This window comes from Paroedura picta, chromosome 8, assembly GCF_049243985.1.
Source record: "Paroedura picta isolate Pp20150507F chromosome 8, Ppicta_v3.0, whole genome shotgun sequence".
NCBI lineage: Eukaryota > Metazoa > Chordata > Lepidosauria > Squamata > Gekkonidae > Paroedura > Paroedura picta.
In genome coordinates this window covers 53,678,059-53,701,002 of record NC_135376.1, presented here as the reverse complement: position 1 = coordinate 53,701,002, position 22,944 = coordinate 53,678,059, and the positions used below count along the sequence as shown (strand labels likewise).

Genomic DNA, 22,944 nt, shown 5'->3' with positions numbered 1-22,944 from the left:
GAAAGACTGGGGTAAATGTAGCAGTTGTGGGATAAGATGATGGGTTTACTTATGGGTTAAAACCTGGTTAAATAACAGGAAGCAAATCAATGGACAGTTCTCACAATGAAGAGAAGTAATCCATGGGGTCCCACAAGGATCGGTATTAAGGCTGGTATTAATTTATTCATAAATTCTCTGGAACTAGGGGTGAGTAGTGTAGTGACCAAGTTTGCAGATGACACAAAATTATTCAGGATTGTGAAAACCAAGGCTAACTGTGAAGAATTCCAAGAAGACCTCCAGAAACTGAGGCAGCAAATGAAGTTCAATGTTGTCAAGTGTAAAGTGCTGGCCATTGGGAGTGGGGAATCCCAACTTCAAGCATAGGCTAATGGGGTCTGAACATGCTAAAAATAAGAGGGGGAAAGATCTTGGGGTCATAGTGGATAACTCAAGAATCAACTCTAACAGTGAAAAAAGGCACACTCTATTTTAGGGATTATAAGGAAAGGGACTGAGAATAAAACAAGTAATGTTCTTGCATCAATTGGCGTATTGTGTATAGCTCTGGCTACCAAATCTCAAAGGATACTGCAGATGTGAAAAAAGCACAGAGGAGGGCAGACAAGATGATTAGGAGGCTGGAGCACCTTCCCTATGAGGAAAGGCTGAAAAGTCTGGGATTTCCAGCTTAGAAAAGAGCCAAGTAAGGGGGACATGACAGAGGTTTATAAAATTATGCATGGGATGGAAAGAGCTGACAGATAATTTTTTCCTCTCTCCCAAAAAGTTATCCAATGAAGCCAATGGGCCATCTGATGCAATCTTACTGGTAGTCTCTAGCCCCAAAGCCATCCACCTCGACCAGAGCCTCCAACCTGATGAAATGAGCTGCCACCTGAAACTAGGACCATGATGGAGCTATTGCAGTTCGGCTATGCAGTTCCACCAGGCCTATGGGAGATCAGGGCAACCTACTGAAAGGGCCACCCTTCAATCCCCACAGTTCTTTTCCTTGCCACTGAGGTACCTGCCATATCCAATAGGCAAGAAAATAAGTGATGGCAGAAAATAGAGGGGTGATAAGTAGTTAATTAATTAATCAAATTAGTTGCTGGACAGGGAGCTGATTATTTTTAGTGTTTAATTTTTAGAATTTTAATTAGTAACTAATAAAGAATATATCTATTTTAATATGTTGTGAACTACCTTAAGCCCAATGGAAGAGAGGTGGTCTACAAAACAGAATAATAATATGTTCAAGACAGATAAAGGAAATAATACTTTACAGAGAAAGTTAATAAAATGTGTGCCAGAGGACAGAGCGATGATCACAGGAATAAACAGGTTTAAAAGTAGATTAGAGATTCATGGAAGATATGTTTATCAATGGCTACTAGCCACGGGGACTGAGAGGATCCTCCAAAATCAGAGGATCCAACTGCCAGAGCCAGAAGGCAACATCAGGCCTCTATGCCCTGTTGTTAGCCATCCAGAGAGCTGGGTAACCACTGTGTGAGATGTGATACTGGACTATCAGTCTCATTCAGAAGAAGAAGAAGAAGAGTTGGTTCTTATATGCCGCTTTTCCCTACGCGAAGGAGGCTCAAAGTGGCTTACAGTCGCCTTCCCATTCCTTTCCCCACAACAGACACCCTGTGGGGTGGGTGAGGCTGAGAGAGCGCTGATATCACTGCCCGGTCAGAACAGTTTTATCAGTGCCATGGTGAGCTCAAGGTCAACCAGCTGGTTGCATGTGGGGGAGCGCAGAATCGAACCTGGCATGCCAGATTAGAAGTCCGCACTCCTAACCACTACACCAAACTGGCTCTTCAGTAATGCTCTTCTAAGACTACTGTAGCTTAGACCATTTCTGCATGGGGAATTAGACTCGGGATGGCGCTCATCTAGTTGTGGGGCTAATGCCTGCTTCCAGATAAATTGGATCTGGCCCAATTCAGGCCTTCCATTGCTCTGTGACTCCATGTTCCTTTTTTAGACTCAGGCATCAATGGGGCCTAGGTTGGGGCAGGCCTGTGTGTGAGGGGAAGTAACAAGCCATCCAGGCCTTATTCTTCCACCAGCAATGATGTCCCAGAAAAGGCAAAAAATGACCCAGTCAGCTCTGCGGTGCTTTAAGAAGCTGGGATTGTGTTGAAACACAATCCCACCTTCTATCCAGACTGTCTCCAACAACTGCACTGGCTACCAATTGAATTCCAGATTAGACTTAAGCTGAGGCAGCAAATGAATGAACTACCTTCAGGGCCATACATGGTCTGGGCACAGTGTACCTGAAGGACCACCTCTCTGTCTACGCACCTCAGAAAGCTCCGCGTTCTGCCACCTCCAACCAGCTAGTGATCCCTGGATCCAAGGAAGCCCGCTTGACCTCAGCCAAGGCCAGAGCCTTTTCTGTCTTGGTCCTCACCTGGTGAGAAAAGCTCCCAGAGGAGATAAGGATCCTAACGGAACTAAAACAGTCCTGCATGGCCTGCAAAAGGGAAGTCCTCCACCAGGCATTTAGTTGAGGTTGACCAAACCCCACTCACTTGAACCCATGTGACAGATCTTCCCAGCCATGGGCCTGTTAAGATTGTTCACTGTTAGAATGTTATTCTCTGTTTATTGTTATTACTATTGTTACCTTTATTATATTCAGTCAGTTTAATGTATTGTTCTGTTACATAGTATGTGAACTGCCCTGAGCTTTAGGGGAGGGCAGTATACAAATGTAATAAAACAGATTCAATTAATTAATTAATTTAAAATGAAACCAAATGCCCCGTGCCACAACGGAATGTTGTGTAACCTCACCACCCCAGCTGCCTTGCCCAGAGGCAGAAATCCAGGGCAGACAGAGTATGCTAGTGAAAGCAGTCCCCCATGAGGATGAAGGAAGTGGCATAGCAAACTGCCACATCACAAACACCCAGTGGCAGCCCAGCATAGTGCTGCTGGTATAGAATTGGTCTTAATGTAATAAAAGTCACCAAGCAGCTGTCATATCTCATATCATATATTGCTTTGGTATTTCAGTTTTATTACTATGTTTATTGCACATCTTGTGATGCTCCTGTTGCATTGCTACATTTTGTAATCTGCCTTGAGTCTTAGAAAGAAAGGTAAGTAAAGGGAAGGGTATCCCCTGTGCAAGCACCGGGTCATGTCTGACCCTTGGGGTGACACCCTCTAGCGTTTTCATGGCAGACTCAATACGGGGTGGTTTGCCAGTGCCTTCCCCAATCATTACCATTTACCCCCCAGCAAGCTGGGTACTCATTTTACCGACCTCGGAAGGATGGAAGGTTGAGTCAACCTTGAGCCGGCTGCTGGAATTGAACTCCCAGCCTCATGGGCAGAGCTTTCAGACTGCTGCCTTACCACTCTGCGCCACAAGAGGCTCTGAAAGGCAGAAGGTAGAATACCAATAAATAAATAAAATAAAACAAACTCCTGGAGAACATTGGAAGCTTTTGTTTTGAGCTGTCTCATCCCTAGATTGCTAAAATGTATAAAACACATAAGAAACAATGTCATCAAATTCAATAGGATTCTTGTATATTATTATATACTAGACTAGATTTAAAGCCCGTTGTACTTGTAAATACAAGGGGCGCTAGAAAGGGTGGATGAGAGAGTGTCTTACCTGATAGTGGGTTTGTGGCAGGGGTATTGCAGGTTTTTTGGCAGAAGGGATGAGAGAGGTTTAGGAAAGTATAGAGATAGTAGGGCGGCCTTTCTGCCAGGCCTAGAAGCACACTCGGGGCCTCGTCAAGGCCCTGGGTGTGCTGCTGGGCCCGGTGGGAAGGCCTCCTCCCCCCTCCCCCTGGCCTCTGCACAGCGTTCCTACTGGGCCCAGAAGCACACAGCAGGGCCTCTTCTGGGCCCAGTGGGAAGGCCTCCCTCTGTACTTATGTGCCTGGCTAGAACTCTGTCCTGTCCTGGTGAGGGCCCAATAGGAAGGCGCTTTGCGCCTTCCAATTGGACCCTCACCCAACTGGCTAGAACTCCTGTCTGTTCTTGTGAACTCCTGTCTGTTCTTGTGAGACACTTCATGCCTTCTGACTGGGCCCTCACCAAGACCGGCCCCGCCCACTCTCCACCTGCTTAGCCCTTAACCAATTATTTATACCGCTCTCCGAGCGGTTTAAAGATTATTATAAGAAAGTTATAAAAGGCACAACAAGCTTCCTTTCAAAAGTAGAAAACTTCCCAGTAGGGGAACAAGCATTGTCAAAACAATTTGACAAACTTCATAATAATGCAGATGAAACGAGTTCTAGAAGCAAATTGCTTAACACATTATGACAATAAATTCTCTACATGCATCAGAAGCAGTAAACCAGTGAAAAAAGAGGTTTAGCCATTAGACATCAAATGAGTAAGAGCATTATTAAAGAAGCGTAGAGAGATCGCACAGAAGATAAATGATTTTTTGTGTTAATATTCAAGGTGAAAGATGTCAGCTAATGCCAGAACATCTATGTGTCTGAAGTATTATGTGGCAGAGGAAGAAGAATGGAGCAATAGCACCCTTTTCTCTCTTCCCAGTATCAGCCCACATGGGTTCTCACTTTGGCAATAAATGTTAAGGAGTTGGAAAGGACTGCTGAGGGGATGAGAATATACAGCAAAGATCTGTGATCCTGCATCTCTAGATTGCATTTAATTCTGTTCCCTCTATACAAAACAGTAACTCATGGGTTTATAGTTTGTTCCTAAACTTAGCAAAGTTTGAAGCCTCGGGAATAAGGAAATTTTATCCAACATAAGTGGCTCTTTGGCTAGAGAAAGTGCTACTTAAATTGAAGGAAGATTTCAAACTTTACTGAGCCAAGTGACAGATCACTGGATTTGGATTTCAGGAACATTTACATATAAAAATAACATATCTGGGGAATTTTATTTACTCCCGCTCTTTCTATGTATGGGGCATATTGCAGAATTTTGGAATTAATTTGGCCTAAAGAATGGCACAGAAGAATATACTTCGGTTTAATTCATCTTGATGTAAAACGAGAGAAATTACGTTTGCCATATATGTATCGTATCAGATTAATAATGCATGGAAAGTGAGATTGGTAGAAATTATAGGTAACGTTAAGTGCTTTAATTATTTAAGACCAGAAATAATGTAGCATTACAACTTTAGAAATATCAAACATTATACATGTTTATGTGGGAAAAAATAATGAAAAACTGGTTATGCAAAAACTGGTCGCAAGTTACATTTATGACTGTCCCAGTACTCAGATAGTTGATTACAATTCCTATATTATGTGACAAGAAAATATTACTATTAGAAGGAATCAACTGAAATGACTCATGGGGCCTACACATTTTAATTCAGTGCCACAAATAAAAATTACAGCCTTTAAGCAATTCAACACGTATTACTATATTAAATTAAGAACTGTGTAAATTAAAGTAACAACCACATTCGAAACTATTTGAAATATTGATAATTCATGCCAGAAAAACAAACAATGCCATGTATGGCTGCTCTGGGAAAGTGCAACTATGAAATAATGGTGTGCCTTAGTTGCATTGTCTCAGTTACTTGGGATGGCAAGACCACAGTACCTCTTGTCTGGCTATGCTGGCCACTTCATTTCAGAAAACAGTTATGTATCACTGCAAGGGATGCAGTTCCGGCAGAAAGGTTTGCTGCAGGGGTGGGGGGGGAGGCAATGAGCGTGTGTTGTGTTTCATTTTGCAGGAACACATTACGACAATAAATTCTCTACATGCATCAGAAGCAGTAAACCAGTGACAAAAGAGGTTTAGCCATTAGACAGCAAATGAGTAAAAGCATTATTAACTGTCCCTTTCCCTTTCCCAGGAGAACTATCCCTTTCCCAGTTTAAAGTGGTTTCTGGGATGCAATTAATTAGGATCAGAAGAAGCTATTTCCTTTTAAACCTAATTTAACCCATAAATCCCACCTTTCTGCAAAATCCCAAAATTGCCCAATCAACCCCTGCGGCACTGCAAAGTGCAGCAGAGCCAAATGGACATTTCCAAGCTCCTCCATCCATATGGGTTGCTGCTGGAGAGCCCTGTTAACCCCTGGAGTGGCTAAGGGAACGCAGAAAATATCCACATTCCCTTAACCCGGCCCTATGGTGCCTTAAAGCACATGAGGCCCAGGGGAGGTCTGCTACAGGGACGATGTCATGTGGAAGTAGAGGATTAGTCCCGCTGCCGTATGACTACACTCCCGGACTTTTCCGCCCATGTGGAATTGGCTTGAGTGCTGTTTACTGTGCTCCTGTGCCACTCGTTGCTACAGACAGAACTGCATTAGGAAAAATATTAAGCATGTTTAGTGAATTCAGCATGGTGCTTGCTTCAGGGGCCCTCTGGCTGACTTGTGTCCCCTGAATTTTGTCCCCTCCAGGTCCCCCTGAGCATAGGTGGTTCAGATTGAACAGATTGTTATAAATAAGGTGGATATTTATTTGATTGTTTTGCAGCGCACAATGGAAAGAGTGCAGACACTAAATAGTCTTGTTTTTAACAGCTTCATCATATAATAATATATTGGTTTATTCCAAAATTATTGCCACTTAGTATTTATCAGACAATATCATAAGGGCGGCTCAGCAAGCAAGTAATCATATTAAGAGTTTTATCTTCACATAGTGAACACCTTTTTGAAATGGGATCCCATATGCGTATCAGCTGCGTTTAATACATTAAGGTTTCCATTTTTCAGTTTCAAACAATTGACTAATTCTACATATAGAACCTACCTATGTCATAAGCCAGGAAATCAGAAGAAAAACACTTCGCACCATTGCTCAGAGAAGTATCATTATGAGTGTTTCCACCAAAAATTAGCATAGCTCCATTGATTAAGACAGCTGAATGGAGGTACCTTGCAAAACCACTCTCTTTTAAAATTGTCCTAGTAAAAATAAGAAATGCATATAACTGTATTTTGTCTATTTTTTCAAGAACATTTTAAATACCAAACAAACGAAAGCATTCCCAGAAAAAAAGAAACAACTGCTGAATTGTGAGAGGCAAGCTACATATCCAGCATTTTCTTAAAACTTTCCATTGCCTTCATGTTCTCCTGTTTGGAGTAACATCTCATCAGAGTCCCATGAGAAACAGCAGAGTTATTTATTTTGTAAATCCATAGTAAACCAGCCCACCCGCATCCCAATATCATAATTTCATGAAACAGCTGAACTCCGGGAGCAAGTGAATACCATCTGCTCACCCAACCTGAACCATGGAGGTCTGGTACTCTAGTACAACTACCATTGACTAGATGGGCAGGTACCTGTTTACCTAGCCCTCAGTCTCTGCAATAAATGAAGCAGGGTGCAGTTTTACTTCTCCCTCTTCACAGTGCATGGGAAACCATGGGGAGAAGGAAAATAAGTGACTCATCGCATGCAATGCTGAAATCTAATGTCCCTCACAAATCCAGGATATTTGAAGCAGTTAGGAGAACTATCCCTTTCCCAGTTTAAAGTGGTTTCTGGGATGCAATTAATTTGGATCAGAAGAAGATATTTCCTTTTAAACCTAATTTAACCCATACCTTCCTGAGTAAGCTCTTCAGGTTTCAAAGTCCATAGAGCATTCTTAGTGAAGGGAGTTTGACTCCTGAAAGACTGTACCCTGGAAACCTTTTGGGTCTCTAAGATGTTACTGGACTTGAATCTAAACATCCTAGACTCTGGGTGATGCACAGAGACCACAAGGCCAGGACAACCTATTACAATATACTTGGATGTTTCCCTCAGCCACATCATAGGTGCAACTGTACCTAAGTGTGGTATTCCTCTTCTATTTTGTATTACTTATTTGGCACTACTGTTGGCTGTTATTTATAGGAAACAGGGCAGGGCTAATTTCTGGTGCCAGAACACAGGACCCTGCTACCCGGGTAACCATCTCATACTGTACTGTCACAGCATTAAGCACTCAAAAATTCCACAAAAAAGTATTCAAAGAAAAGGCATTCTTGCATAATATTATACAAAAAATTAATTCAAAATATGCAAATATTTCAAAGCACTTCACTTAAATTTCATAATTTTGGGTGTTTATTCAATACAAAATGGCTGTTCGTATGGCACACAACTATTGGAAAGGGAAACAAAAACCTTCTTACCAGGTCCGACTGTTGACTTCATATTTATAAAGATCATCAACCAATCCATATTTATTACCAGGCAATGCTTTGTATCCACCATGAACATAAATAGATTTTGTAGTATCATCATAGACGCTAGTATGGCCATATCCACCTTGCACAATTGCCCCTTTTGTTTCTGGCACAAGCCAAGAGTTTGATCCTTAAAAAAGAAGTGAAATAAAATGTTACTATTACTACACAAATAATTGTTTTTCTAATACATTACTATTTTAGCACATTTATTTTAACACAAATCACTATATCTCAGCCTAACGTACTTTGCAGTGGTATTGCAGTGGTGTTATAAAGATGCAACAAATGGTGGGGAAAAGATATATGTCACCTACAGCTCCTTCAATTCAATTGTCTTCAAATTTCTCTCTGTACCGTCAGGTCATGTAAATTCATCCCAATATATATTTATGGGAAGTGAAAATCAATATTAATATTAACCATTTCTCTAGTAATTAAGGCCTCATTTGTTCTCCCAAGCTTCTTACTAGTTAATGGATATTCCCTGTATGAAAGACCAGCAACGGTTATGGAAGAAATCTCAGGCACCTGATCCACCTCCAACATTACAGTCCTTCTTGGTAGGAAATTGCTGGTGCCCAGAGGGCTATGGTATTACAGAACCTTGTAAGTTGCATACACATACTTGTTTAGTAATCATTCCACATTTGCAGTTAAGTGCCCATAATGATGGCTCTCAGCAATATGAAACTGCATTATAGTCAGGCTATTGTCTACATTGTCTACTGCTGTGATTAACAGTAGCTCTCCAGAATATTTTTTACAACACTAGCTACCTCAGCTGATCAAGTGGTAATGTCAGGAACTGAACTGGGGGGCCAGCTTGGTCAACTGGGTTTGATTCCCCACTCCTTCATATGCAGCCAGCTGCGTGACCTTGGGCAACTAATTCTTCTCCCAAAGAACTCCCAGCTTCACCTACCTCACAGAGTGTCTGTTGTGGGGAGAGGAAAGGAAGCTGCTTTGAGACTCCTTTAAGTAGTAAAGATAAAGCTCTTCAATTATTTATTTATTACATTTGTATGCCACCCTCCCCCAATGCTCAGGGTGGTTCACTGATCAAAAACAAAGAACAGTACATCGAACTCCATGACTATCTGTTCCACATAATGTATTTCTGGTAAGGGCTTGGAGGAGGAGTGTGTCTCATGGCTTAAGTGTCACTCAGCACTTAACATCCACTCAGGGCAGCTGTCCCACCCCTGGGTGCCTCCTCTTCCAACTGGCTTGCCTGTCTGTCCAGCAGCCAGCCAATTGCCTTCTGTCCCCCACCCCTGACCACTCCCTCCTCCTTCCACCTCCCTTCAAGGCTGAGAGGCTACAGATCCCTGCTGTTTAAGAGCTACCCCTGCCAGTGAGTTCCCTTTCCATGGGCCTCCAGCCTGCAGCCTTTCAGGCCGTCTGCAGTGTTCTTCCAATCACACACCAATCTAGCACCCGTTGTATTCCTGAATGCAACGGACTAGGTAACAGTAATAATAATAGCAATTAACAAGGAAAATAATATTCTAATAATAAGCAGTAAACAATCTAACAGACCCATGGTTGGTCAATATATGGGTTCAAGGGAGGGAGGTTCAGGAGTCCAGCCAATGTTGTTTGGCTTCGGTCAACCTCAACCAAATGCCTGGCAGAGGATCTCCCTTTTGCAGGCCCTGCAGTACTGTTTTAGTTTTGTTAGGGCCCTGATCTCTTCTGGGAGCTCGTTCCACCAGGTGGGGGCCAGGACAGAGAAGGCTCTGGCCCTGGCTGAGGTGAAGTGGACTTCCCTGTGGCCAGGGATCACTAGCCAGTTGGAGGTGGTAGAGCACCATGTTGAGAATGTTTTGCAAAACCATGCAGAACTACCAACTATAGTCCCTATGTAAATAAAAATATTCTTATTTCTAGCTTATATATATATGCTATAATATTAATATTTCAATCATTCCCCAGTTATGCAACTGTCATTCAGCTCTCTTCCACTACTCTTTAGAAGCCAGTTTAACTGTAGACATTCTGTAGTAACAATGATTTTAAAGCAGCGGAGATTCTGAACCTCTGAATATCTTCTTAGTTTCTGCTAGCCCGTGCTTAACATCCTAATGATTTTAATTAATTAATTATTCTCAGTTAATAACTTTTTAGAGCAGACTTTCTCAACCAGGGTTTCATGAAACCCTGGGGTTTCTTGACAGCCCTGAAAAGGATATGTGTGTGTGTGTGTGTGTGTGTGTGTGTGTGTGTGTATATGTGTTAAACATTTGTTAAACTTTTATGGGGTGATATGACCATATATGGTCATATTGACCCACCCACAGTCCCAAAATGGTCAATGATGGCCCTGGAGAGGTTGGGAAGAGGAGGAGCCACAAAGTGGGTGTGTACACAGCTATACTTCCTAACCATATTCTGCACAATCATGCCACTTTGGAGGTTTCCTGGAGCCTGAAGAATGTTTTAGGGGTTTCTCAATGGTAAAAAAGTTGAGAAAGGTAATCTTAGAGGGGTCTGGAGTGATACTTTTCTGTTACTCTTCATAAGTATACTTTAAAGTGGCCACCTGTAATAAGCCCATATGTTATCAGGTAATATACACTTTGATTAATAAGTCATGATTGACATGGCATGGCATCAGTACAGGATTAGAGAGACCTGGATACAAATTCTCACTCTGCCATGAATCTCATTAAGTATCTCTCAGCCTAACCTACCGAGCAGGATTGCTGTAAGGATTTTAAAAATTCAAAGTGATACTGTGTTACCTATTGAATGAAGAACAGCAGGGGTAGTCAAACTGCAGCCCTCCAGATGTCTGTGGACTACAATTCCCATGAGCCCCTGCCAGCAAACGCTGGCAGAAGCTCATGGGAATTGTAGTCCACGGACATCTGGAGGGCCGCAGTTTGACTACCCCTGAAGGATAAAATCAAATCAATAAATAAATGCTCACAACCATTTTTGTTCTATTAGAACTACATACTCAAATTCCGAACTCTGGCTGTTCAGACAAAAAAGATTTCCCCTTCCCACAATATATATGTGTGTTTGCCTGAGAGATCATGTTTTCCATATAGCCATTCAGCAAATGAAATTAAGGCAGAACATTCAACCAGCCTGAGGCAGATTCAGAGTAGTTAAAATTCAGTTTCCTGTCTAAATCCAGCAATGAAACATACTGCAATAGACAAAATCAGGTGGGCAGCCCTGTTGGTCTGAAGCAGCAGAATGAACTTTGAGGCCAGTAAGATATAAGCTTTCATGTGAAGAAAGTCTTGTTATAGTCTTAAGGCTGCCACTGGACTCAAGCAGTAGACATTTGTTTTTAAAAGTATTTAGAACATTTTTCAGATCCAACAAAAATAGGAATATAGCTCCTATTTGCCTAGTCTTTAGTAAAGCAGTCTGCTATAATTTGAGTCTTAACATTCAAATTATACTTATTGGCAAAGGTTTTGACAGTTTTCCAAAAGGCCTACAAATCCACTACACTGTCTCAAAAAGCTTAACTAAAGCACTACTGTTACGATAATTAGTTCTGTCAAACATTAAAGGCAAAGGAAAGGTTATGTGCTGTCCCACTCCTAATTATCCTTGTCAAATAGTATTATGCATTTCATATCCAGTATTCCTACTGTCATTTCCAGAAGACTAATCTAGTCTAAAGAGTGGTTAAATGTTTGCATTCATTAAAAAAAAATTATAAGCATATCTGACTCATTTTCAGTTTCCAGAATAAATTATTGCAACTCACTTTACTCAGGGCTACCTTGAAAGTGCTCCAGAAACTCCAGACCTTCCTGTCCTCGGCCATTCCCCAGAGTCCATTTAAGCTCACACCTAGATTTTTACTTGTTTTAATTACTGCAATCCTGATTAGAGTTGGCCAATTTGGCTCCTGAAGCGTCCGGTCTCTCCCAGCGCAGCCAGTGCCGCGCCATGGGGGGGAGGGGAGGCTTTGGCGTTGGAGCGCCGGCAGGCGCACACATGCAGGCGTGGAGCTCCGCACCAGTGGGTGTGCATCCACCGGCACGCTGATGCCTGTGCCTCCCCTCCTCTCCCCGCGGCACAGCGCTGGCTACGCAGGGACAGACCTGCTGCTTCAGGCGCCGAAGCACCCAACCCTAATCCTGATCATGTTAACATTGCTTATTGGATATCCCATCTTATTGCATTGACTTGCAATGCTTAATCCACCATGAATCTCAGTGAGAAAGTTAATAAATGAATGAATCCATGTCTGGTAATGTTCTGGTACAAGCAGTTTAAGGTTTTTTAAATTTGTAATGTCTTGTGAATATTGAAATACCATACCACATGTGACTCCTGAACCACTGAGTATCAATGTCATAGTCCTTCTTGCACTTGAAAGTTATTCCCATTCTCCATTTTCCCCATATGAACTCACATCTAGGTTTAAAGGTTTGAATGAGGGGAAAAAACTCGAGAGATTTAGGAATCCAAAATTTCTCTTATATTATTCTGCCTTTAGAGTAAGAAAAACATGATTTCCAGGCAAATGAATCTAATCTGGTTTGTTAAATCAGCTTAGGATATAGGGGGTCTCAAAATTATTGACTAATCATTGACTAATCATACCACAATGTATTCATTTATAATGAATCCTCTTCCCACTAAAAACACACCAAAAGAGATGTGATTATATAGAATTAAATAATGCAAGGCAATGTTATTGACAGCTGAACTAAAAAAAAACAATTTAAAGTTCTAGAATAAAGAGTTTAAATCTTATTTAGTAGATTTAGATTTTGCTCTTCAATGGGAACCAAAGGCAGCTAGTTTTACACAAAGAAAAAATTCAATGAACAAAAAAGAGAGGACAGACATCTTACTGTCAAGTAAGTCTTACCCTTCCATTATTTCCCAAGGTCTAGGGTCAAAGAACAAGAGCCATTGGGGGCAAGACATAAACACCAGTATACAGAATAAAAGCTAACTCAACAGGACATTACTCAGCAGCGGCTAACCAGCAGGAACCTCCCCAGTTTCTCCTCTGCTAGAAATTTTGCATCAACATTGAAAATTATGCACTAAAGTGGTAATAATGATACAATCTGGTCATTCTGTTGGGGAAGCTGATTCAAATGTTGTGGCAAAGCCATACTGTGCCCTAAACCACATTAGAGTTTAGTTTATGACAACAAGTAATCAGGTGGTTCTATCAAATCATAAAATGCAGGGACTTTATATTTTTGCATAGTTTGGTTGTTGCTTTTTAAAATTAATGTGGCTGAAATGGTCTTATCTATCCAATGGTTGTTTGGTTTATTTCATACAAACAAAGTGATTAAGTATATAGATGCTAACCCAACCAAACCTAGTCTGTTGGGTCTTGCCTCTATTTTTAGTGGTCAACAGATGTTGGTGACATCTCTTTCCTACAAGTTCTACTCTCTTTCTACTCTCTTTTAACTCAAGTGAAAGCTACCGTCAAAAGAAATATTCACTGAATGTAAGTTGATATATGTTTCAGTTTGATTTCTATCATCCGGAAGCCTAGAACTGTGTTTATGTTCTTGAGGTGTTATGATCACCTCTGGGCCTGATAGGAGAGCAAAGGCGCTTCCTTTTGCCCTTTCATGCTGTTGTGAGAATTATGGCTTTGGGGAATCTATAAATCTCACAAGGGGAATTGTGTGGATGGTTTTACTAACTTAGACCATAAAGCTTTTCTGGGCTAGTCCACAGGGAAATTTATTTTGCTTTAGGTTAGCAATACCTCATAAACTTTCTAAAAACCTCAATGTGAGTCTCAAGGAGAATATAATATCATTGTTTTGCCCTAGCTGAAGCTTAAACAGTATCTTTATATCTTAGAAAATTTCTCAGTAAAGTCTCTTCTGGATGGACTTGTTTCGCTTAGTAGCAGCCTGTCTCGGTTTTCAGAGTCAGTGAAGCTTCTTTGGCTTCAAAAAATAAACACATTTTTTACTCTGCCTCATTTTTTCTTTCTTTTGAGAGAATAGTATGCACCTCCTTTTGCTCTCCTTTTCCCCTAGATACCTAGAGAATTGTAATGACTTGGGAGCTCCTTAAGCTTTTACATTGTACATGAAAAACAATTCATGGTGATAATTCTGTCACAAACTCCCTTTTGAGAACGTCTAGCTATCTCATGAATTGGAGATATGAAGAGAACGTTTCATGCAAAGATGGGTATGATAAGGGACCAAAATGGTAGGGACCTCACAGAAGCAGAAGAGATTAAACAAAGGTGGCAAAATTATACAGAAGAACTATACAAGAGCGAGCTTAACATCCCTGATGACCACAATGGGGTAGTTACTGACCTGGAGCCAGACATTCTGGAATGTGAAGTCAAATGGGCCTTAGGAAGTCTGAGCAACAATAAAGCTAGTGGTAGTGACAGCATTCCAGTTGAACTATTCAAAATCTTAAAGGACGATGCAGTAAAAGTGCTACACTCAATATGCCAGCAAATTTGGAAAACTCAACAATGGCCACAGGATTGGAAAAGGTCAGTTTACATTCCAATCCCAAAGAAGGGCAATGCCAAAGAATGTTCAAACTACCGCACCATTGCACTAATTTCTCATGCTAGCAAAGTTATGCTCAAAATCCTACAAGCTAGGCTCCAGCAATATGTGGACCGAGAACTTCCAGAAGTACAAGCAGGATTTCGAAGAGGCAGAGGAACTAGAGATCAAATTGCCAACATACGCTGGATCATGGAGAAAGCTAGGGAATACCAGAAGAACGTCTACTTCTGCTTCATTGACTATGCTAAAGCCTTTGATTGTGTGGAGCACAACAAATTGTGGCAAGTTCTTAAAGAGATGGGAATACCAGAGCATCTTATTTGTCTCTTGAGAAATTTATATGCAGGTCAAGAAGCAACAGTGAGAACTGAACATGGAATCACTGACTGGTTCAAAATTGAGAAAGGAGTTCGGCAAGGCTGTATACTGTCGCCTTGCCTATTTAACTTGTATGCAGAGCACATCATGAGAAATGCGGGATTAGAGGAGTCACAAATTGGGATCAAGATTGCAGGGAGAAATATCAACAACCTCAGATATGCAGATGATACCACTCTAATGGCAGAAAGTGAAGAGGAACTAAAGAGCCTGTTGATGCGGGTGAAGGAGGAGAGTGCGAAAGTTGGCTTGAAACTCAACATCAAGAAAACAAAGATCATGGCATCCGGCCCTCTCAATTCCTGGCAAATAGAAGGGGAAGAAATGGAGATAGTGACAGATTTTATTTTCCTGGGCTCCAAGATCACTGCAGATGGGGACTGCAGCAAAGAAATTAAAAGACGCTTGCTCCTGGGGAGGAAAGCTATGGCAAATCTAGACAGCATCCTAAAAAGCAGAGACATCACCCTGCCAACAAAAGTGCGTTTAGTCAAGTCTATGGTCTTCCCAGTTGCAATGTATGGCTGCGAAAGTTGGACCATAAGGAAGGCCGAGCGTCAAAGAATTGAGGCTTTTGAACTCTGGTGCTGGAGAAGACTCTTGCGAGTCCCTTGGACTGCAAGGCGAACAAACCGGTCAGTCCTAGAGGAGGTCAGCCCTGACTGCTCTTTAGAAGGCCAGATCCTGAAGATGAAACTCAAATATTTTGGCCACCTCATGAGAAGGAAGGACTCCCTGGAGAAGAGCCTAATGCTGGGAGCGATCGAGGGCAAAAGAAGAAGGGGACGACAGAGAATGAGGTGGCTGGATGGAGTCACTGAAGCAGTAGGTGCAAACTTAAATGGACTCCGGGGAATGGTAGAGGACAGGAAGGCCTGGAGGATCATTGTCCATGGGGTCGCGATGGGTCGGACACGACTTCGCACATAACAACAACAAGCTATCTCATGAAATCTTTGTAAGAATATTCAATGAGCTTCAAGGAACCTGTGTACACCTCTCACTAGTAGGATCAATTTCCCCACAAGTCATGACCCTAAAATTAGGTGTCAGTAGATGGAATTGACCCTGTAATAACAACTAAGAATCAGCAACAAATATAGGTGTTGTCATAGAAGTTCAGGCAACAGGTCAGGTCAACGGAAGTCATAACCCAATGGATTAATGGACAAATGGTTCAAGAGCAGCATAACTATATTTAAGGGCAAATCGAAACCCACTGTCAACTTGCAGAAGCAGTTCAAATTCACTTGTCAAATAAGAGTCAATCAAAACTTCAGGCTCAGTTGGAAGCCAGGAATCCTGAGCTTCTGAAACTGATGCAGAAAAGGTTACCCTACAATGAAAACTGGTCCACAAGTCAACTGCCAGTGCTCAATAAGTGCAGTTTCAAGGGCAGTCACAGTGAGAAATTTCTACATGCTATTAAAATTTATGTCAGCCAGTGTGTACACGGGGGGAGGCCTATGTATGTAAGGAGTCTGTGGTGACACACCGAGTAAAACTTTGCATGCGACTCATATGGGATTTCTGACAACGTTATGTTAGGAATAGAAAGCAAGATTTTTTCCTCACTACAGGAATATTCCAAGTGTCACTAACTTCTTGGAGAGAAAGTTAAAAGTGCACGTGTAGATATCATGGTGCAGAGGAAGATGAGCCTGCCCTCCCCACATTAAACTCAAATTGCAGTTATTAGTCCTACTAAATTAGGACACAATCAGACGGACATAGTAGTTCATGAAATTTCTTTTCCTACAAAATAATTGGCTGTACTATAATCATATCTATCACAATTCAAATTGTCCAAGTCAGGTCTGTGCTGTTATTTTAGTTCCAAAAAAAAAAAGAATGTATTGAGTTAAAGACACCATCTGGCATTTTATAGTTTAAAAAATACCTACAGTTGCAGGAAGGTATATAAAAGCTACATGGGAATTCAGGAAAGTTTACTACAAAATGTATTCAGCTTCAGTGGAAAGAAGGTGTGGAGGTGAAATGAAACATGAGGATTATCTGTTTCAAAGAAACAAACTACATGGTGTACATTGGAACCTGAAAATGAAGATTTTGTTTTAAAAATTCCATGTTTACAGAAGTGCCTGATGGTATTTTGTAATAAAAGCTTACCTATTTATTATTCTAATAGCAAAATGTGTTTTCTTTTATAAATACTTCATTAATATTTTATATAGATGATCTATTATCATTGTAAAGAAACACAGGAAGTTGAGATTAATCCTGAATCGTAACAACTACTAACTGAGCAAAATACATTATTGCCACTATGCAAAGCTTAAAGCTATGAACTGGAGTTTATTAAACTGTGCTCTGGAATATATTGTTTCACAAATCCTCTACACATAAATTTTTAACATTTTAAAGGAAATCATAAAATGGAAACAAGTCCCACACTTCAGCTCCAGCCCCAGTAATATAGTATTCAATAAACAATGAAATTTTAATTTGAGTTCTTAAGTGAAGCAGAAGCCTTCTCATTTATCTAGCCAGCCATATATCTCACGTACAATGAAATCTGGAATTCTTCCAACCTTTTAATACTTAGAAGTATAATTTTCATAGTGGTAATTTATTAATGAACTATGCAATGCCACCACATGTTATTATAACTTTTCCCTTTTGTCTTTCTTCATTTATATTATGTGGAATCATAGCATAGTATATAACAGCTACTTTTGTTTCAGGTTTTGTTATCACAGCAGTCTGGCATACAAAGACCATTGGGGAATTGATGGCTTCAGTACAGGTTGTCAGGTCCCTTCAGATACAGCAGGGACTAGAATAAGCTAATATTTGACCTGTCATTTTTTTAAAGTTATATTTGATGGTAATAACATGGGAATCTCCACAACTATACTCCATCTCCATTTTTCAAGACTCAAGACACCTTTATTGGCATAAAAAAAAAACATCAACTATCTCCATTTTAAGGAAGGCTGGTATAAGAGATCTGCAACAGATTATCTATGTTACCATTTCTCATTGTTTAAAGCTTGTTTCTCTTTAACAGACATGGAGACACATTAAGTATGGGCGGTTCTATTGGGAATACTATAGAAGCTTTATTACTTCAAAGCACTTGCTGCTCTGGGATTTCCTCCCTGCTCTTCCCTTCCTTCGCTTTATGCACTTTCCTCTTCTTTTCCTTCCTTCTTCCTATTCTCTCTAACCATATGGTTTTGCTTTTCACCTTGGGTCTCTCATTCCCTTATCTCCTGACACTTTCCCCATCCCCATTTGCTTATCTACAAAGCTCTTGTTTCCAGGGCACTTGAGGTCGTCCCCCACCCAGCTAAACTGATAGAAACTGCACAGTGTAAGATTCTAACTACTGTTTCAGTCAATATTAATAGTTAACACATACAGACATTTTCTATTTAGCGACAGGTCTGACTAAGGCTAGTGGAAGCAAATGACAAGTCCCGGCACAAGCAACTAACAGATTTTTTTACCCAGTTAAACATAACATGTTATGATGAAGCATCGCAAAAACAGAACTACAACAGCAAGAACCTAAGAGGATTGAGTCCAATGACCTATAAAATTCTAGCTATTGTCTTAACACAAAATTGTTCCTAAGAGAAATCAGTTGTAGCTAATTGACCCAAAACATAGGCATTGATTTAAGATCATCAACGAGTCCTATATACAGTTTTTAAAAATTAGATGAACACCTGGAGATAGAAAAATGTTTCTATATTTTCTATAATAGAAAAAAAATCTTCAACCCCCTACTTTTATTTAGTAATGAAAACAGCATTAATTAAAAGCTATATTTTTTCTCGCTCCAACTATCAACTAAGACATGCTCAAATGTTTACAGAATTAGAAGATGGCTTTGCATAAAACAAAGCCTTCTGTTACTGAGTAATATTTTTGTTTATACTCTTAGTGGTGATGCTGGAGTGCATCCTGCTGGCTTCTAATGAAACTGCAGAATTCAAGAAATAATCCAAAACATACCCAGCAATACCCTTAAAATTAAGCATTACAAATGCTGGGGGGAAAGTCACAAATTGAATGGACCCTGAATGAATTTGTAAACCTGCCGCACTTGACCCTTGAAAGTAGCAGCAAATTGGTGGTAGCCCAAATCCTTTATTAAAGCTTCAGAGCTGTGAGATCCTTTATGCTTTGGAAATAACTTAATACTGTTTAGTTCTGAACACATAGTACAGAGTGGTGTATGCCAGGGTCGATTATTAGCTTTTGCAGACAAAAATATTTGTACAGTTGGTGAGGCACTCTTGGAAGCCAGCTTTGACAGGCCAGAGCCGAGATAGTGTTTGAGTTTTCTCCTTATACGAGGGTAAAGCTTTCAGTTCACACATGCATGGGTTTATGCAAGACAAAATATGTTTAAACATTTACTGATGATTAGCTGATGGTACTAGAGAAGTTCTCTTAGTAATACACTAGTCTCATTTGGGTGCCTTCAAAAAACCCCCAAACTGCATTGGTGAGAAAAGGATCACCAAGGAATTTTTTTCCCATCACAACAATATGCCTGCTCATTCTTCGAGGGTAGCAAGGGCTGCACTTCAAGAGTTTCTATGTGATACCTTACCCCATCCACCTTACAGGCCTGACCTTGCGCCTTCAGTCTTCCTGTGAAGCTCAAGGTGGGTTACAGCATAATATAATAATCGACAATAAAATCATAAAATCATTTCCGTTCCCCTACTAGTTTTCAAGGGGGTGTTTCAGAGTTCTCCGAGAGGTCTTCCCTCAATTCCCAGCAGTGAATAATTCCCAGTAATAAAGTTTTCTATGGTATGTTAGGCAAGTGATGCAAAAAAGTGAAAAAGCACAACCCAATTGCACTTCCACTTTTAGACTTCCTTGTAATAAGCAAATCACAATACAAAACTCTTCTTTAGTTTGTATTCTATCAATACCTCACATCTCCATCACTGGCATCAGGGGTTACTCTCATCAGACAAGTGCCAGAAATGCTAGGACCTCAGGATACCCGGAAGGCCTTTGGCAATCTGCTTGCTCCTCTGGCTCTTTTTCCAGAATACTAATGCTGGCAGGTGGATTGGGCTGTAGTCCCATTTGCATCAGTGTTGTATTTGTGAAGATGTTACTATTCACTGAGAACTCCCAGTGACACCACTCCAAGGAAGACTGATCAAGTAGAGACAATGGCTAATAGTCATAGATATTGTTTTCACCTTTTTGTTCACACAGATAGGCGATTAGCTGCTAGAGGCAGCCAACACCATTTATTCATCTACACTTTTATTTCTGGACAACAGGTGCAGACTCTTCCCCTTCCCCTTCAAAAATGAGATTGACAACTGCTACCCAAAGATGACAACTGAGAGGCCAGGCTGGGGAGCAGCAATACCTAGCTGCTGGGCAAAGGACTGAGCAGCAACAGTGCTGAAAAACCAGACAATGGTCACCAGTATCTCTCGCAATACAAAGATACTGTACAGCACCTGAAAATGGGGAGGGGGGAACCTCTTGCTGTTACTGCCCAGAGGGAAAGAACATGCAAGCAGCAGTTCCTAGCAGTTGGCACACCGCATGTCCCCTGGATAGACTGGAGACAGGAGTCACTGCTGCCTAGCTTATGCAGAGAGAATAAGAATGACGGGGGCAGGCCATGGGCCAATTAAAGGCATCTTGCCAATTCCCTCCCAAAGGAAGCCCAAGGAGTCAGCTCTGGCTACTTAGATTTTGCCATGAAGGGAAAGGCCATGCCTATCTTCTTGGGAGAGCTGTGCCACCAAAAGGCAAAAGAGAGAAAAGTAAACTTATCCCACTTCCATGTTTTAAATCTTCCCAATAACCTGTGATGACACCTGGATTTGTAAGGCTTTTGTTCGAAGCCAAGGGAGTAGGGCAAACAACTTTATTAAAAGGTGTTTCACTGATCTGGATATTTACGCATTTCTAGCTCCCCAACTCAGATATGCATCACATTTATTTACATTTATTATCAAAAATACTTATGGATCACATTCCTTTCTAAACACGAAGATAGAAGGCAGCATGGGTCATAATGTTCTGGATGTATTAATAAGAAAGGAAACTTACTAATATAGTATTCTTGAACACTGCTCGTGTAGCCATATATTACAGAGTAACCAAAAATTACAATCATGACAACATCCTTGCTATCCAGCTCCACAATGTGTGCAGAATGGCCTTCAACTGCATATTGCTGCCCATGAACAAGTACTGCAGGAGTTCTGGTAGTCCAGGTCTGACTGGGTATGTTGAAAATCCATAATTCATCAGTGACATTCCCGGTATTTGTTTCAATTTTGCCTCCATACATGTAAATGTCATCCTGTTGTAAAAAGACATACAAGAAGTGAGTAAATATTAAATAAAAAGCAAAAAACAGAAGCTAAATATTGCTGTGCTACATTGAATGGAAACAGTTCATACAATTGTGCCTATTTGATATGGCATTTCAACATATAAATCAGTTCTTGAACATATACAAGCTACAGACCAGAGTGTGCCTTTTGCCATCATCATCAGTGATTTCTGTTATCATGCTTCTCCTGTTTAAGGTCTCCAGACTTTATCCCTTATCTATTCTCTCACACTGCAAACAACAGTTATTCAAAGTGGCCCTCAAAACAAAATGCTGTACCTTAGGACAGTGGTCCCCAACCTTTATTAGGCTGGGGACCGGCAGGGCATTGGGCCGCGCCCGCAGGGACCGCGCAGGCCACGCCCACGCTTCCGGCCGCGCCCGCGAGCCGCGCCCGGTCGCGCCCGCGGATCGGGCCGCGCCCACGAGCCGCACCCGGTCGCGCCCGCGGATCGGGCCGCGCCCACGAGCCGCGCCCGGCCGCGCCCGCGGGCCGCACCCGTGGATCGGGCCGCACCCGCGGGCCACGCGGGCGCGGCCTGCCCCTGATTCCCTCTCCCCGCCCTCCCGCAGTAAGTAGCTTCCCGGGCTGCAAGCTTGCGGCCTGGGAAGATTTTTACTGCGGGGGGGCGGGGAAGGGGAGCCGCGGCCCGGCGCCATGGCCTTTGCGGCCCGGCGCCGGGCCGCGGCCCGCAGGTTGGGGACCACTGCCTTAGGATATGGTGCCTCTCTGGCTTTTCCTCAACAGATGCATGTATTCTCAACCAGTGGTCCTTCATTTCTTGCCTTAATTGTCCATACTAACTGTCTTCTAAATAACTGCTGCTCTACATCTGCCTTATTTATTAATTAAAACATTTATATCCAACTTATCCTCTTGGTTGAAAGTGGCTTACAATAAGATATTCTCACAAAAAAACAAAAATAAAATAACAAGTCCTATATCACTTCCGCTTCCCCCAACAAAAGATGTCTCCCATTTAAACCCTTCAAAATCCCTGGAATTGGGCAGGCCTCGCCAGGAAGGAGGCACCCTCTCATCTCTTTAGGGAACCTATCCCACAGAACTGGAGACACAATGAGAAAAGCCTGAGACAGGCCACCCTAAGTGATGCAATAACCAAAAAATGGCTAAGGATTGTCACAGTTGGTGCACAGAGACATATGGAAGGAAATGATCCTTCAAATATGTAGGTCTCAGGTCATGAAGGGCTTTAAAGATCATAACCTAGCAACTTGCAGCCAATGAAGTTGTTTCAAAACAAGCAATATAACGTTCCCAGTGGCTATCCCATGACTACAGTTGGGCTGCCACATTCTGGACCAGTGGTTGTTTCTAGGTTGTCTTCCCCATGCTGAATGTGTTGCAGTAATCAACTGTGAGTTTATAGAAGCATTGATCAGTGATGTCAGATCAACTGAATCCAGGTAATGAGAAACTTGCCAAATCAGATGCAGATGCATTTCAAATAACAAGACAGGATCCATGTTCACCTCCAACCTCTTAATCTGCTGTGAAAAAGTCAATGTTA

At 41.5% G+C, this 22,944-nt stretch overlaps 1 protein-coding gene across 3 annotated transcripts in view; it reads right to left on the bottom strand.

The window, feature by feature from the left end:
* Window positions 1–22,944, bottom strand: part of ATRNL1 (attractin like 1) — a 627,115-nt gene that overhangs the window by 506,161 nt on the left and 98,010 nt on the right. For all 3 annotated transcript variants that reach the window (XM_077349871.1, XM_077349872.1, XM_077349870.1), the window contains exons 8-10: window positions 21,124–21,379; window positions 8,120–8,303; window positions 6,741–6,895 (exon numbers count right to left, since the gene is read on the bottom strand). In XM_077349871.1, coding sequence (XP_077205986.1) covers window positions 6,741–6,895; window positions 8,120–8,303; window positions 21,124–21,379 — 595 coding nt within the window. The remainder of the gene's footprint in view (window positions 1–6,740; window positions 6,896–8,119; window positions 8,304–21,123; window positions 21,380–22,944) is intronic.